This window comes from Pelophylax lessonae (genome assembly GCF_965119305.1).
Source record: "Pelophylax lessonae genome assembly, chromosome: 13".
Classification (NCBI taxonomy): Eukaryota; Metazoa; Chordata; class Amphibia; order Anura; family Ranidae; genus Pelophylax; species Pelophylax lessonae.
In genome coordinates this window covers 157,423,083-157,439,005 of record NC_138780.1, presented here as the reverse complement: position 1 = coordinate 157,439,005, position 15,923 = coordinate 157,423,083, and the positions used below count along the sequence as shown (strand labels likewise).

Sequence of the window (15,923 nt, the reverse complement as noted above, 5' to 3'; positions counted from 1 at the left end):
TAATCTCTAGCAACCTTATGGCCCATACACACGATCAGAAAATCGTCCGAAAAATACCGCTTTTGAAATGATCGTATGATAATCTGAGCGTTAGTACACAGCTTTCAAGATCCGATCATGACATTTCATCCAATATATCCAGTGTGACAAGCACCAAAATGTTTCTCTTACGATACCTGATTGTACAATTTTCGTTTAATCAGTACAGATGTCGTTCGAAAATACAGTACAATACATTACATCACTTCCCAATTTTTATTCTGTCGTGCAAGAATTTTTTTTGTCACTTTAGAAAACTTTCCATTTTCAATATGAGACTAGCATGCAAAAAAAAAACAGACGATCATTCGTCCAATAATCTCATTGTGTCATGTCACTAAGCTAGTTTCAATAACCTGTGTGCTCTTTCACATAACCATTCATATGTATAAGGGATTTAAAATTCTTGTCACTTTATCACTTGGTTCACCATTTAGAGGTTAATATATGCCCTCAGTCACAACCACACAGATTAGTAGAAAAGAAAAATATGCAGCTGCCAATTTTTAATTAGGTTTGCTTTCCCTTCTGTCTTCTAGTATGCATCAAGCTCTTCTGGAGGAGAAAGCTCCTGTGAAGAAGGTCGTGTACGAAGACCACCGCACATTAGACCCTTCCACCCAAGGACGGTAGCACTTGATCCAGACTTTCCTGGGTTGGGAATGCATAGTGATCACGACTATTCCTCCAGTAGTGAACAGTCATGTGATACAGTTATCTATGTTGGTCCCAATGGAGCTGTTTTGTCTGACCAGGAGTTAACAGACAATGAAGGTCCTCCCGAGTTTGTTCCTATCATACCTTCACTTCTTAAGAAAAGAAGCAAAGACAACATATCAAGCCTTCGAAGTGCTGACAATGATCATTTAAAATGCAACACTTTTGCCGAGCTACAGGAGAGACTTGAGTGTATTGACGGCAGTGAGAATCCTTCCAGGTTTCTTAATGAAGAAGCACTCTCAGTAGCTCTTTCTACTAAAGCCATGGAAAATGCACACTCTATGCCAGTACAGGAGAAACCACCATATTCTCCAAAGAAAGTGCAAGTCAGTACTGCTTCATCTGCTTTTTCACAAAATTGTTCAGGATCAGAAACAAGTGCACCTCATCTCATATCTGATCAGCCTCAAGAACATGCCAAAGCCGAAAGTACACGTATAGACTGTTTCTCAAATGGAGATCAGCTGACAATCACAGAAAGGCAGAAGTGCCCACTCTCAAGTGCTGGCAAAAATAAAGAGCAACCAAAACCATTTGCTGATTCATCAGTGAGAGAAAAAAGCCTCCTTACGAGAAGACCTCTACCCAGTCCTGCACCACCACCTCCTCAGTTGAACTCACATGTGACCTCAGAATCAAGCAGTGGTGTCAGAACTCCTCCCATTGGCATGAGCAAATTAAGAAGTCAGGACAAGCACAATTTACTAGGCAGCACACTCCCGGTTATTAGTAGCACTCCCAAACAGTCTGGCCCAGTCGAGGTTCGCAGATTTTGCTCAGCAGTAAAAAGCAAAGGTTTTGATCGTGATATCTTAACTACCACAGTGACTTTGCAGAAGCCTGTTGAACTAAATGGAGAAGATGAGCTTGTTTTCACTGTTGTAGAAGAGTTGTCTATTGGGGGTATTCTTGACAACGGTAGACCTTCTAGCGTCATTAGCTTTAACAGTGACTGTTCTCTGCAGGCCCTTGCCTCTGGCTCTAGACCAGTCAGTATTATTAGCAGCATTAATGATGAATTTGATGCCTACACATCACAAATATCCACTGCTGGTGTCAACATTGATATTGTGGTCCCCTTGGCAGAGGATCAATGCACAGTCAGCAGCCGACGCTCATCCATTAGTTCATGGCTGAGTGAAGTCAGCATTTGTACAATTAGAAGCGATGGAGCACAGAACTGTGACACTTTACTTCCTCAAATGACTAATAAAAGCAGTGAGATTGTAGATTGCCTGAATCTGGATTCAGCGAACACTAATGATCAAATGGACCAGAATCTCAAAAATTACCTTAATGATAGTGGGTTTTGCTTTTCGGAAATGGACAGTGAAAGTATTGGTTCTGGTCTGCTTTATACTAGCAATGAGAAGAGCCTTAAGACCTCTGAGCTAACCAAAGCTATGCCAAGCAGTTATCAAGCAACTAGCCAGACTAGAGCTTGTAGCACCCGGGGTACATTATCATTTGACACAATCCACTCTAGTCTTCCTCGGAAAAATAAGTCTACCTCATCTGTAACACACACTAGTGCATTGAATGAAAAGGATGGCACTTTTGAGGACCCTTGGACAGCACGATTGGAAAATTTCTTGGAAGGAAGGACTGAAAATCAGCCACTTTCTGCAAAATCTTCCATTCTGGGTACAGACAATCAATTTAAACAGAGTTCAAAACTTGCACAAGCTAGCACACCTAAGGCTCTGAAAACCCAGATGATGCTGGCATGTTCACAAAGGGTGGTGGATGGCTGTGAAGTGGACTCCAAAGCTGCCACCAAAAAGACAGAACCCCTTACAAAAGTGCCACAACTTAGGAGAGGTGCCACGACTCTAGGAGTTACAACAAATTACAGCTCTCAAACTGAATATAGTACTAAAGGGGGGTCGGATTCTGTTTTTTCTGATAGTAGTTTAAAATCATCAGGGACTAAGAAAAACTTGCCTCAAAAAGCAAGCATGCTGCCAAGACCTGGTGGGATAGGACCCCCTGCACCCCCTGTACGGAAATCAAGCTTAGACCATAAAAATAATCCTCTACATTCAAACAGCCTTGGTAGGTTAGAAGAGTGTAGCCGGTCTGCTCTGAATTTGGAAGAGGACAGCGAAACACAAGTCAGCAAAGTAACTAAGAATGACCATTCGCTACCCAAAGCTGTATCCAGCTTAAAGAGTAAGTCCAATAAATCAGAATATGTCCAACGCTATGGAAGTCACATGTCCCTGGAAAGATGTGATAGTGTAGCATCCATGGGCTCGAGAACTAGTGCGCCTCGTGAAAACACTAGTGGAAGTAGTATTAACAAAGCAACTCGAACTGTACCAAGGCTTGGGGTTCCATCTGTATCCAGCACAGTTACCTCACCACCTTCCTGCAATCCCAAAAACAACCAGGCTAAAAGTTCACTTTCTCAAAAAGCAACAACAAGCTTGACCAAGAACCGTAGTCTTTCAACCAATGGCTCAAAGTCTCTTAGCTCTTCGGTGAAGTCTTTGAACCAGTCTAACGTGAAAGGTTCTGGTATTCCTCCTAGTGGGAAAGCAGCTTCCAGATCTGTACAGTGCATCAGCAGCAGCAAGTCTGCCAGAGGAACTATTATGGGGACTAAGCAAGCCTTAAGGGCAGCCAACAACCGTGTCAATGAGTTGGCATCTGGCAGCTCTGGCAAAATAGGTCACCTTCGGGGATCAACGGACTCTGACAGTGGAAATGACAGCGGTGTTAACCTTAGTGATGAGAAATCGCAAACACCTGTTTTGCCATCACCTTATAGCAAAATAACAGCCCCAAGGAGACCACAGAGATACAGCAGTGGTCATGGCAGCGATAACAGCAGTGTTCTCAGTGGGGAGCTGCCCCCAGCAATGGGTAGGACAGCCCTCTTCTATCACAGTGGGAGCAGTGGCTATGAGAGTATGATCCGTGATAGTGAAGCCACAGGGAGTGCCTCTTCAGCTCATGACTCAATGAGTGAAAGTGGAATGTCATCATCTGGACGGTTGAGGAGCTTAAAATCTCCAAAGAAAAGAGGTATCTTTTTTTTGTTTTTTTTTTCCTTTTTGAAGCATGCTTATGTTCTTCTATTTCAGCACAATGTCTGTAAAAAAAAAAAAAAAAACAGTCTTACCTAACTGTAGACTTATAAATTGAAAATATTATCTCTGTTTAAACAAGCGATTACCATTCACAAATATGAGTGTAGTGGTACCCATTCCTGCGCAGAACTGGAGATATTTGACATTGTAATTAACTTTGCCGTGCAGCTAATTATTTCATATTATTAGTCAACTGAAGCTAATTACAGCCTTCCAGTGGCAGTTGCTGTAGTGATATGTGAGATTACTAAACGGGAAGTCAAGTCAGCTGTAGGAAATCCCTTCTCCTGCATTAATCTCATATATTGAAAGACACTTTTGTGAATATTGTTAAAACTATTTATCTGAACTCATGTATTTGTTAGAGGTCATTGATATATAAAAAACACTAATGAATTACTCCTATTTAAACTTGTAAATCTAGTGAGGGTAGATGCTATGATTTGTGGTTTACTTGAATTAAAATCAGTTTACTGAAAAAACTTTTAATTAATTAATTTTAGTTACAAGTGGAATCTGCTGGTTTGAGTCGTGTCCCAATCAAACCTCACCCGTTTCAGCTTTCGTGGATATAAAAATAAAATGAATTCAAACTAGACAATGGGAGCTCTTTAGAATGGCCACAGTCAGGGTGCCAGTCCTTGGGAACTCAATCCCAAGTATCTCAGAGTAGAGTCTCTAGCCTCTACCAAAAATGTAGCTATAGGTTTTAGGTGGGCTAACCTTTAAATACTGCTTCATTTCATGTTACCTCTTTTAAATTATGCTATTTTAGTGCTTTAAATACTCCCACTTTCTTGAAAGGACTTCAACGCCGAAGACTAATACCAGCTCCGCTCCCCGAAGCCACAACAACCGGCAGAAAGAACAATGTCACTGGTCAGTGGGTCGACCTGCCGCCTTTACCTGGCACTTTAAAAGAACCCTTTGAAATTAAAGTCTATGAGATTGATGATGTGGAAAGATTGCAGAGGCACCGACATGAGGAGACAGAGGTCAGTACTCCCTTTAGTGGTCCAAGACTCTAACATGTAGTTCCGAAGTCCCACTGAGCCAGTTTTGTTGCAGAGAAAAGAAAACCTCCAGCCCACTCTTTGCACTTTTTCATGTTAACTGATGGCATAGCTTTCAAAAAGAATTGCAGGGGAAACTTTCACTAGAAGGGACAGCCCATGATACAACAACTAAAATTAAAAACTAAAAGGTAAAATATAAAATAAAAACACTAAAATTTGATTGTCAAAAATTTCAAAGATTATTTCATTGAACAATTGGATTGACACTTATACAGCCAGCATTTGGTACATTGGAATGCCATTGGTACTATTTTCTTTCCACAGAGGGGGTTGCTTTTTTCATACAGTTTTAACTAGGGATTAGTGGGAAGGGGCCCACAGCGGCCCTAAAACATTGCTGTTTTTGGTGGTAAACAAAAGTTTGTTTTTCATTTCCACTCATGGTGTGTTGGTAAAAACCTATTGTTTTGGGTACATAAATGGAACCTTGTAAATTAGGAAACAAAAATCAAGCAAGTGAATTGGTAATTTTACTGTGAAACCAATTTAGCTGATATCACTCCACTCATCTCTAGGTAGACTGTCCTTTTAAAATGTACTCTAAAGGGTCATTCACAGTTTCTGAAAATTCACTATGTCTATTACATTTTAATTCCAGGGTACACATAGCTGAAATTGAAAATCAAATCTTGAAATGTATACAAGCGAGTACAACCTGCCTACCTAGTTCTTGCTGTCCTTCCCATCCATTTGGTTATCAATTTGATGATCTGAGAATCCTTACTTGCGATGGAGCTTTGAAAGTCTCCAACACACCCACAGCAGCATCCTTTTCACATAAAGCAAGCCTAATGTAGATACAAAAAAGTATGAAGTTGTTTCTTACAGCCATCATTCATTTTCAGCTTTACCTTGAAATTTTTAGTGAGAAAACCTAGTAGAATCTTGTCCTATGTCAGCAGTTAATTAATGTGATACCAAAGTCTCAGTTTTTTTTTTTTTCCATTTGAAAATAATAAACATGTAATACTTACCTGCTCAGTAGTGCAGTGGTTTTGCACAGAGCAGCCCAGATTCTCCTCCTCTTGGGTCCCTCACCGCCGCTCCTGACCCCTCCCTCCTGCTGAGTGCCCCCACAGCAAGCAGCTTGCTATGGGGGCACCCGAGCCTAGCCGCTGCTCCATGTGTTCATTCAGAAACAGAGCTGCAGTTTGGCCCCGCTCCCTCTCTATTTTCATTGGCTCACTGACTTTTATTGACAGCAGTGGTAGCCAATGGTTCCGGGCTGCTGTCTCAGCCAATGAGGAGGGAGAGTTCTGGGGAGCCGAGTCTCTCCTGCAATGTTGCTGGATTGAGACTGGCTCAGGTAAGTTTTAGGGGGAGCTGGGGAGGCTGCTGCACATAGAAGTTTTTTTATGTTAATGAGTAGAATGCATTTAGTTAAAAAACCTTCTGACTTTATAACCACTTTAATGCATAAAGTTTGGAGTTATGATAGATACTCTTTTTTGAATGAAGCCTGTCAAAGGTCCTGAAAGAGTGCAAGTTTGAGAACTTAAGAGTATGGGAATTAAAAGAAAAAAATATTTATATTCACCTAGGTGGATGCTGCATCATTCTGATCCTTCATCTGTCTCCTGACCAGAGCAATCAAAGACAGCTGATTGCTCAGTTGTCGGTCTTCAGTGAGCAGAGCCAGTGACTACTGTTCTCTGCTCTGCCCCTCCAGCATTCAATGGAGTGTCGGGCTGTGAAGGGGGCGGGAGCAGCTTGTTCAGGCTCTTAGTGGCACACTGGGAGTCTGAGCCAGCTACCGGTCAGTCAACTCGGTGGATCCCAACATTAAAGTTGGGATCACTCCAAAGTCTAGACTGGCTCACTGGCATCAGCTGACAGTGGACTTAAGCCAGCTGTCGGCTGAATATGGGTCACAGGCTTGCAGAACTTTTACTGTGACCCACAGGAAGAGTAGGGCCAAAAGAGCCTTGGCCCTTCTTCATCCCTTAAGTTAGCTGATAAAAAGAAAACACTCAAAGCCAAACTTTCTGCAGTGTGAATGTTGATACAAATAGAGAATGGGGTACACAGCTCATAAAGTGAGGTGTTTTCTGCATTTAGGTGCAATCTATAAGAAAATTTAAATTTAGGTAAATGTGGTAGTTTTTTTTTTTTACACAGCTGCAATCTTTGCTGGATAACAATAGTAGCTCAATTAACATGTTACCTGAACTGCTCTGTAAGCTTATGCCACAATGACATAATTTAAATACTCAGCATTCTCGCAATACCCAGTTGGGCATGGTCAAAGTGGCTGTTTGTGGTTAACTAAAGTGGTACTTTAAGCTAAACTAAATTGGAATGAATTAAAAAAAAAAAAAAATAGCAAAGATGAGTTCAGAAATTGAAAATTATATTTAGAAAATGAAAACAGAGATTTGCACCCAGATAGTGATCCAAGAATTCCTGTGCAATTTCAGAATCTAGCTTCAATGAGAATGTCACAGTTGCTGGTTTTATGATTCATATGTTGGGGTGCACTTAGCAAGGAAGATTAAAATAATTACTTTGCACAATTAATTGTGTTTAAAGTGATGGGTGTTCTGAGCTGGGAATATCAATGAACAGCTTACGAGCGGGCTTTAGCTTCTGATCCAGCTCAATAGCCGTTTATTACTCTCTTGCATTGGGATCATTAACTCTTTATGTAAATCATATCAGGCTTTTCAGTTAATGTGTTATTAAATCAGACATTGTTAGTTTGATTTAGTTGTAAGGATAAAGTCAGTGATTTTGTTTTAGTTTTTTTTTTTCTCTAAGCATTAAATGAGATCCCGAGCCACAAATCAAAGATATTAATTTATATATTATTAAATATTGGTTTTCCACTTGTAGTTCTAGATCCCTTCAAGTGCCTTTGTTACAGGGGGATAAAAATCAGCTAGGTAAATGTACAGAAGCAGTGCATGCTTTGTAGTTATTCCCTCCTGGTTAAATAGTATGCATGGAAATAAGAGAACTGTCTGCCAATGGTTTACCAGGTTATGTATCTATATCAGTGGTTGCCAAATGTGGCCTTTTGCTTCCCTTTATCTAGCCCTTGGCCACTTTTCCACCAACTAACACCAAGTGAAAAGATTGGTTAGAATCAATGGCATTACAGCTGCCATAGCATCTCATGTGGCTCCTATGGGCCTTTGGTAGGAGGAGGGCTGCAGTAGACTAAACGATTAATTTTCTAGTATAGAAGGGCTGAAATCAGACCTCAGGCGAACAAGCATTTGCTTAGTTGTCATGGCAGTGAAGACTTATTGCCCTGTAAACTTCTACAAACTGAAATTGACCCTGTATGCCTAATGCGATCACAAATCACAGCTGGGGTTTGTCATTCGACAAAAATAGAAGCTAGAGTTTTAAGAAATGTGTATTAAGGTTTATGATTAATTGCGTGCAAGAGCATTGACACACAGGCAATTTTTTGCCTATTGGTTTGCAGTCATTGGGTATTCAAGCAGCTGTGGGTGTTGCAGCTGCTTGAATACAAAATCCCCAGTGGAGATTCCTCCATCTACGCTGTTTAGCATGGATGTAGGAATCTTTGCCTGCATGGCTAGTCTTACTTCTCACCCCATTAAACTACTCCTGGGGGGGGGTCCCATGATTCATAGTTATGCCCATGGTTAGAACAGGCATATAGGCTACTTTTAAGACAAAACCAGTAAGCATGCACAACTCTTCTGCACAGGTCAAGCCACTGCTCACAATTCATACTGAGCCATAAGCATTTTTTTAATAAATTTACTAAAAAAAATGTGATCATGTTTGGAGGTCTCGTTATAATGTATGCAAATTGAAATCTAAAGAAAATAGCAAACTTGTTGCGGGAAGCAGTTTTCTAAACATTGGCGCTTCTGTGTGTTGGTAACAAGGTTTCCACATTACAATTCAGTGGATATTTTCACATATTTGTTTTCCTTGTGATTTTTTGCCTCTCTGCTGTGGATTTGGCTTACACATGTATTTTCGTTTTATTTTCAGACTTTTCAAGATATGGAAAAGGTAAGAATCTTTAATGACAAAACTCTTACTTACATACTTAAATACTGAAAAACACATGGCCATTAAATTAACTAAAAAAATAAAAAAAAATTCTAAATCCATCATTGACCCAGAAGAAAGCAATAAAACCTAAATGTGGTGCAGTTTGCAGAGGGGAAAAACTATATTTCTCTTTCATTCAACGAGAGACACTCCATAAATCATAACTACTGGGTTATATCGCCTCCTCCAGGAGTAGGACTAGGCAGAACAAAAAAACACTTGACTACGCCCATGGGCCGTCCTCAGCTGGTATATAGCTCCCTCTCTCTTCTATATGTATTCAGTTGTAATCTGTCTAGTCCCAAGCTGACTCATCTCAAGGAATTTGCTTTGCATACCTTGGATATGGTTCGGGCAATTCGGTTGTACCTAGCAGCTACGGAGTCTTTTCGGAGGTCAGACTCACTTTTTGTGGTTACACAAGGACTAAGGAAAGGGCTGGCTGCTTCTTCGGCTACCATCTCCAGATGGATCAGACAGACAGTGACTTGGGCCTATCCTAGTAAAGGTCAAATTTTTCCTTTCCCTTTCACGGCACATTCTACTCAGGCACTGAGTACTTCTTGGGCCTACCATCATCGTGCATCAGTTTCTCAAGTTTGCAAGGCAGATGCAATTTGCAATGCAAGGTGCATACTTTTACCAATTTCTACAAAGTTGATATTTTGACATCTGCGGATGCTTCTTTTGGCTGCAAGGTTTTGCATGCTGCTGTTTAAGAGGGGCTGTTCCTTCTTGAGGGGTGTTTTTCTTTAAATTTCAGATGGGGTTCCTGTGTCCTGTTTGAGCTCCTTTGACCCTGTTAGGGCTCTTTTGTTTATCCTTTTTTTCATTTTGCCACTGGTTTTGGATGTCCCAATAGTTATGATTTATGGAGCGCTGTGTCTGTCGATGAACGAAAGAGAAAATGGGATTTTTGTACTTACCGTAAAATCCATTTCTCCGAAATAATCGTTGGATACTTCTAATACTGCTTGCTACTAACCTGAATACCTATAGTAGAGAGGGGGGAATATATACTAGCTGAGGACAGCCCATGGGGGGTTATATGCCAGCTAAGGATGGACCATGGGCTTAGCCAAGTGCTTTTTGTTCTCCTGGAGGAGGCAATATAACCCAGTAGTTATGATTTATGGAGCGCTGTGTCTGTCGAACTCAGAGAATTTTACGGTGAATACAAAAGTCCAATTTTCCTAATTAAAGAAGACATTATGATATTCTTTGCATCAAAATTGAAAAATAGTTTTTTCCTAAAACTACTAGTTGCCATTTTTAGAAACACAGTTGGATAGAACCATGTGCTAACTATAGAAAACTATTCCATATATCAATAAACTTTTACTACAAAGAATCCTGTCCATGCGCGAAAGATAAACCTATTTTCCTTCAGGCGCACAGTGCCCCATGTTTTTTTTTTTTTTTGCAGTTACAGCTTGCAACTGAGTTTGTATACATACAAAATCTTGTCTATATTACAAAGTAATTATATTAAAAAGTAATTATTTTTTCCTTAATCATTTCTTATCAGGGATAACATAAATTCTGTTAAACTTTCCTCACACCTAAGGTCATCCATGCCCTTTAATATTATAGCTGACTTAAAGAGGACTCAAGGCAAACACATACACAGTAAGATAGATACTTGTGAGCCGTTTTACCTGTCACATGATTTGTAGTTGAGTCTAGTTGTATTAAGTCATGCTTGTCAAGAAGATGATGTTTCTTTGTACAGCTTTATACTCTCTTGTGTCACCTTTGAACTGCAAACCTACTCATTGGATAGTGATTGACAGTGCTATTTGAATCATAAGGCTGAATGAACACAATTTCCGATCCTTTCAAATACATACATTTTAAAATTTCATCCTTGCATTAAGCGCTTTGCCTGGAGTTGCAATTTAAACTTCTCTTAAAAAAAATGTTCATTATCCGCTTTTAACCAAATATAACTCACATAATGGCCTCATTCTATTTTGCTAAATGTAATATATATAAAATTTGTGTTTTCAAGTCCATATTTTTATGTAATTGCCTATTTCCAATTATAGTTTGAAAAAAAAAAAAGAAAAATCAGTTTAAGTAGTTAGTTTTCAATCTCTGTCCATTTAAAATGGATTGCAAAGCTGCGTCTCCGTATACCATCATTTTCACTTAATTATCTAATTTGTGATTTTTTGTTTTGTAGTTAACTTAATTAGGATAGTTGTTTTATTTTTAAAAAAGCAATGAAAATATGTATGTAAAAAGGGGAAAGCGTATTCTTGTTTGGAGTTAAAACATTAAGTATATCAGTGCTCAAAATTTCAAGTCCTGAGCTATCAGCCAGGCCGTAAAGGGTTACTCACCACCAGTTGCCCCACCTATAAGAGACGCCCCCCCCATCATGTGACCATAAATAAGACATGCTGTGCCTTGTAGTCCTATATGAGACCCCCCCCCCCATCATGTGACCATAAGGCATGCTGTGCCTTGTAGTTCTATATGAGACCCCCCCTTAGCCATGTGACTAGAAATATGGAATGCTGAGCCTTGTAGTCCTATTGGAGATGCCCCCCCAACCATGTGACCATAAATAAGACATGCTGTGCCTTGTAATCCTATATTAGACCCCCTCAACCATGTGACCATAAATAAGGATTGCAGCCTCACCTGTGCAGGAGAAGAGAGAAGAAGAGGAAAGGCGGCCGGATAATCAGATTGGGGATCACTGCACTGTAACATCTTTCATTTGAATTGCTGGGGCGCTCCTATGATAGACGTCACACGTACCAGCGGTGTTCTGTCTATCAAAGGAGCCGAGCCAGGAGGCGGGACTACGTGTGAAGCTGAGCGCCCGGCAATTCAAATGAAAGATGTTACAGTGCAGCGATCCCCGCTCTGATTATCCGGCCGCCTTTCCTCTTCCTCCCCTCTCTCGTCCTCGCCCGCAATCATTTTCCACTCGCAAAATGCGAGCAGGCGAGTCCATGTGGTTATTTTGGACAGTAAGTACAGGGTATCTAGAGCCCCATTATTTCATTTTCGATAGGGAATGTGTAAAATCCCATTATAGTTTTGCCAATCTTGTCCCCATGAGGAGGTCTCCATTTAGCTTCATGTCCACACAACAGGAAGAGGAAAATCACCCATCAGACAGTTGTCAAAAAAGTGTCCCCATTGGAAGATTTCCCCTTTTCTATTCTGATGACAACAATTTTGTTTTTTCTTATATTGACTTCACCTGACTATGGCCGAAAGCACAGGCAAAGAGAGCAAATCTCCCAACTGGGGACACAGAGCGCAAATAAAACACAAAGCCTCCAGTGTGGGTTCCCCAGTTCCTGTACAGTAAGCTTTACAGCATCTCTATAAAGCCTCTAGCTACCTTAGTAGGGCCATGCTCCACAATACGAATCCACATAAAGAAAGGAAGTAAATTCATTGATCAGTTTCTGAGGGAATCTTGTAGCCTTTGTGGAATTCTTAATTTATTTTACATTATGGAAAAGGCAGTTTAGGTTTCATGTGATGCTTCAGCTTGTCGTCTGAGTTGCAAGCTACAGTTATGATGGGCCTTCCCATGGAGAAGTCTGCCAGTCTATTGCCAATCTTCTGATTCAGATTGCCATCTGAGTTGCAAGCTGCTGTGTGGTGGACCCAAGGGCTTTACCAGCAGAAGTTTGCATGTCTGTTGCCACCCTTACTTACTCTGTAATATTAGACTGGAGATTTTTTGATTTATCATCAAAGGGTCAGCCCATACAAAACTGATTTCAGTACTGTATGAAAGGGCTAAATTGCCAACTCCATGTCATATTGGTAAGATATTCCCATGAGTTTTCCTAGGCCACTTCCCCCAGACCATAAAACCCTGTTCTTCCCACTATATTCTACATAAGGTAACATAAATTAAGTAACCAACAGGCTGATGAAGACTCTCCTTCATTAGCTGCTGTGGATGGGTGGTGTTGGGATCTCCCCAGAAGAGACCCAGAATTGTAGATTGAAATTCAACCACCCCAGCAATCGCACAAAATCAGATTTAGGAAGACGGATATTAATCACTAATTTATGTTGTTTTAAGCATTTCATATTTTTAAATGGTATATTTTATGTTTAAATATACTACTATATAAAATTAAGCTTTCTTTCCATTTATTTAAAGGGTCTAATGTACTTCAACACTAAACTGAAGCTCGCAGAAAGACGACAACAGAGAATTAGAGATTTAAAGGCAAAACATGAGCTTTTAAAAGATGAGTTGGAGGAAACCAAGACTCGATTGATGATGGATCCAAACAAGTGGACAGGACAGTGTATGTATTTTAGATTATTAGGCAAGCCATGAATAATTGACAGCAGGTAGCCAGGCTTTCCATACAACTAAGACACTCCTCTGGGAAGATTTCTTTACCTGGGTTCCAATTTACATTCACCTACCATGACCATTATATGGCTTTCTCCCTCTATCTGTGGGAGGATAAGTGAAATGTCTTTAATGACGTGTTTCGAGAGTACCTTTGTTGGCATGGTCATCTGTATTCTTCTATTTAAACAACAGCAATTCACTGACATGGAATAAGCATGGGCACTCTAGATGTCCCACTATATAGTAGAAAAGGAAAGCAAATGGTCCACTCGAAGCGCCAGCTCCACCAGCAACTAATTACCTTCCTTATGTTCCCCTTGCTACTATGTATTCTCTCTAAGTCATGTCATGAAGCTTATAGCAGACTCTCTCCACCCCAATGTAACAGTGCTGAGTGCTTGAAAAGGAGATTACATAGTTACAACATTGTTTCATAGGAGGGAGGATTTTACACCAATACTTGTTTTGAATCCAGTGGCAAACTAAAAGGGGAAAGCAAAGGTTTATTTCAGGCTGACAATGTTGATAAAGCTCTGACATATGTATATAAATATGCCCTTTGTTTTACTCACACAATAATACTTTTGGTTTGTTCTTAACAGTTGAGGTGGACCCAGGCCTGGAGGAGGAATCTCAGGAGTTCCTAGAGGCACTGGAACAAGTCACAGAAGACCTGGAGCTCTGTGTTAATGTATGCAAATCTCATGTCATGATGGTGACCTGCTTTGATATTGGGATGATCACAGATCAGCAAGATGGAGGGAAAGAAGTGGAAGTCTGAAGGAGATGGACACAGAAAAATAAGAACTAATGGACTTGGGAATGAAGATTTATGGGAATGATCCTGCACAGTGCAATGAAAAAAAATAAACAAATGTACATCGGAATGTGAAAATGTAAAATTGTAAAGAATGTTATTGGATTGAAACCGATAATGGATTGTAATGTTTCACAAGGAATATGGTGCCTCTAGACATGGTTTAGCCTACTTGAGCAGTCTAGTTTTGCTTGGGAACCAACTCCAACTCGAGTTAGAGTGGCCTCTGTAATGGATCATTTAAAGGACCTAAAGCTTTGAAGCCAACTGGAAGGCAATGGGATACCTTCCCTGTTCTAAGCTCCAGTTAAAGGTGTTTTCCACCTTCAAATTACAGCTATAGAGGGAATGGTTTATTGTTCTAAAGAATACTAATCTAGTAGAAAGTACCAAGGTTGTCCCCAGAAGAGTAGTCTGACATAATGACTTTAGACCCCATAGCAACATGAGGCCAGGTTTCAAACATTTGCTGGTTTCTAACCTCCAAACTTGTTTGGGCCCATTTACACTACTGTGTTATAGTAACACACGTCAAGGCATGTTACATATATAGGTACAATGTTCTGCCATGCATTCTGAATGCCACCCTAAGACACATTGCCAACAAAAGTGCTCTGTGGTAATAAGCTACCTGAAATGCTGCAGCCAACTTTTTTGGTGCATTAGGCAGCCTATTCAAATTAATAGGCTGCCTTAACACTAAATGAATGCACTGCATTCCTGTGAATGGGCTTTTAGAATGTCTTTACAAAGAACCCTGCTTATTTACAGTCACATGGGAAAGCAGGAGGCGGAGGCTGACAAATCTAGGACAACAAAACTGGTGTTCTGTCTTCAAAACTTAACTTGTTCTGATAATGTAACGAGAAGCTGCACTTCCCTTTTGATTTTGTGGTTAGAACATTTTTTCGTGAGTAGCCTCTGTCCAACCAGGATGAAGGTGTATATATACAGCTATGTGCTAATAGGCTTAGGCCTTGTTTACAGCAGATGCAGTGTCATTATACATTTGCTACAAGTCAAAATCCATTGTTTTCAGTAGGACTGGTTCATATCAACAAGTTGAATTAAGCTGGTCATAGATGGATCGAAATTTGGCCGGTTCAGCAGGGACTTGATAAAATTTCACCTATGGCCTTTCCCGATTAACAGAAGTCAATCTAACATTTCACTTCTATTGAATGAAAATGTTGGAAATTTTCCATTAGGCTGCAGCACTGATCAGTGGAGGGGTTCCTGCTGTCACAATACAATGGCACAGCAGGGAGGACCCCTCCATCCACCTTGATTGTGCGGAAGGGAGAATCTTTTTTTTTTTTTTTTTTTTTGTTCGATAAGCCTGCTAGCTGATCAAAAAGAAAAAAAAGAAAAAACAAATGACCCATCTCTGGGAAGCCTATATGCAGCATTTTTTCAAATTCATGTTGATACAGTTCTTTCTAATTCACAAAGCAGCTAAAATGGACACCAATGCAATGCATATTAGCTCATGAGCTATATAGTGTGAACAAGCCGTTAAGCTACCCCTTACACAGACCAATTACCTTACTGCTTACACGCAAATCCTCTATTTAGTGATCTCCCCTTTATAGCCCTGGCAGTAACCGTTATCTCTAGCTAATCTTTCCTTATCACCATAAACAATATTAGAGGACAATATAAAAAACAAAATCCTTGTGACTCTAGCATTAGTGTTCCATTGTTTGCAGTCCAAAATGGGGAGTATTGCACAATAGCACCAAACTTGTGTGTAATGTGCAATAAACTTGGACTTTAGTCACATAGCTAGA

The 15,923-nt window shown here is 40.2% G+C and overlaps 1 protein-coding gene across 3 annotated transcripts in view; it reads left to right on the top strand.

Annotated features, from left to right (window-relative positions):
• The window catches only part of KIF26A (kinesin family member 26A), a 232,908-nt gene extending 218,421 nt beyond the window's left edge, over positions 1-14,487 (top strand). For all 3 annotated transcript variants that reach the window (XM_082275594.1, XM_082275592.1, XM_082275593.1), the window contains exons 12-16: positions 579-3,789; positions 4,659-4,849; positions 8,906-8,926; positions 13,113-13,263; positions 13,919-14,487. In XM_082275594.1, the coding sequence (XP_082131720.1) occupies positions 579-3,789; positions 4,659-4,849; positions 8,906-8,926; positions 13,113-13,263; positions 13,919-14,097 (3,753 nt within the window). In that variant the 3' untranslated portion in view covers positions 14,098-14,487. The remainder of the gene's footprint in view (positions 1-578; positions 3,790-4,658; positions 4,850-8,905; positions 8,927-13,112; positions 13,264-13,918) is intronic.
• The last annotated feature ends 1,436 nt before the right edge of the window (positions 14,488-15,923 follow it).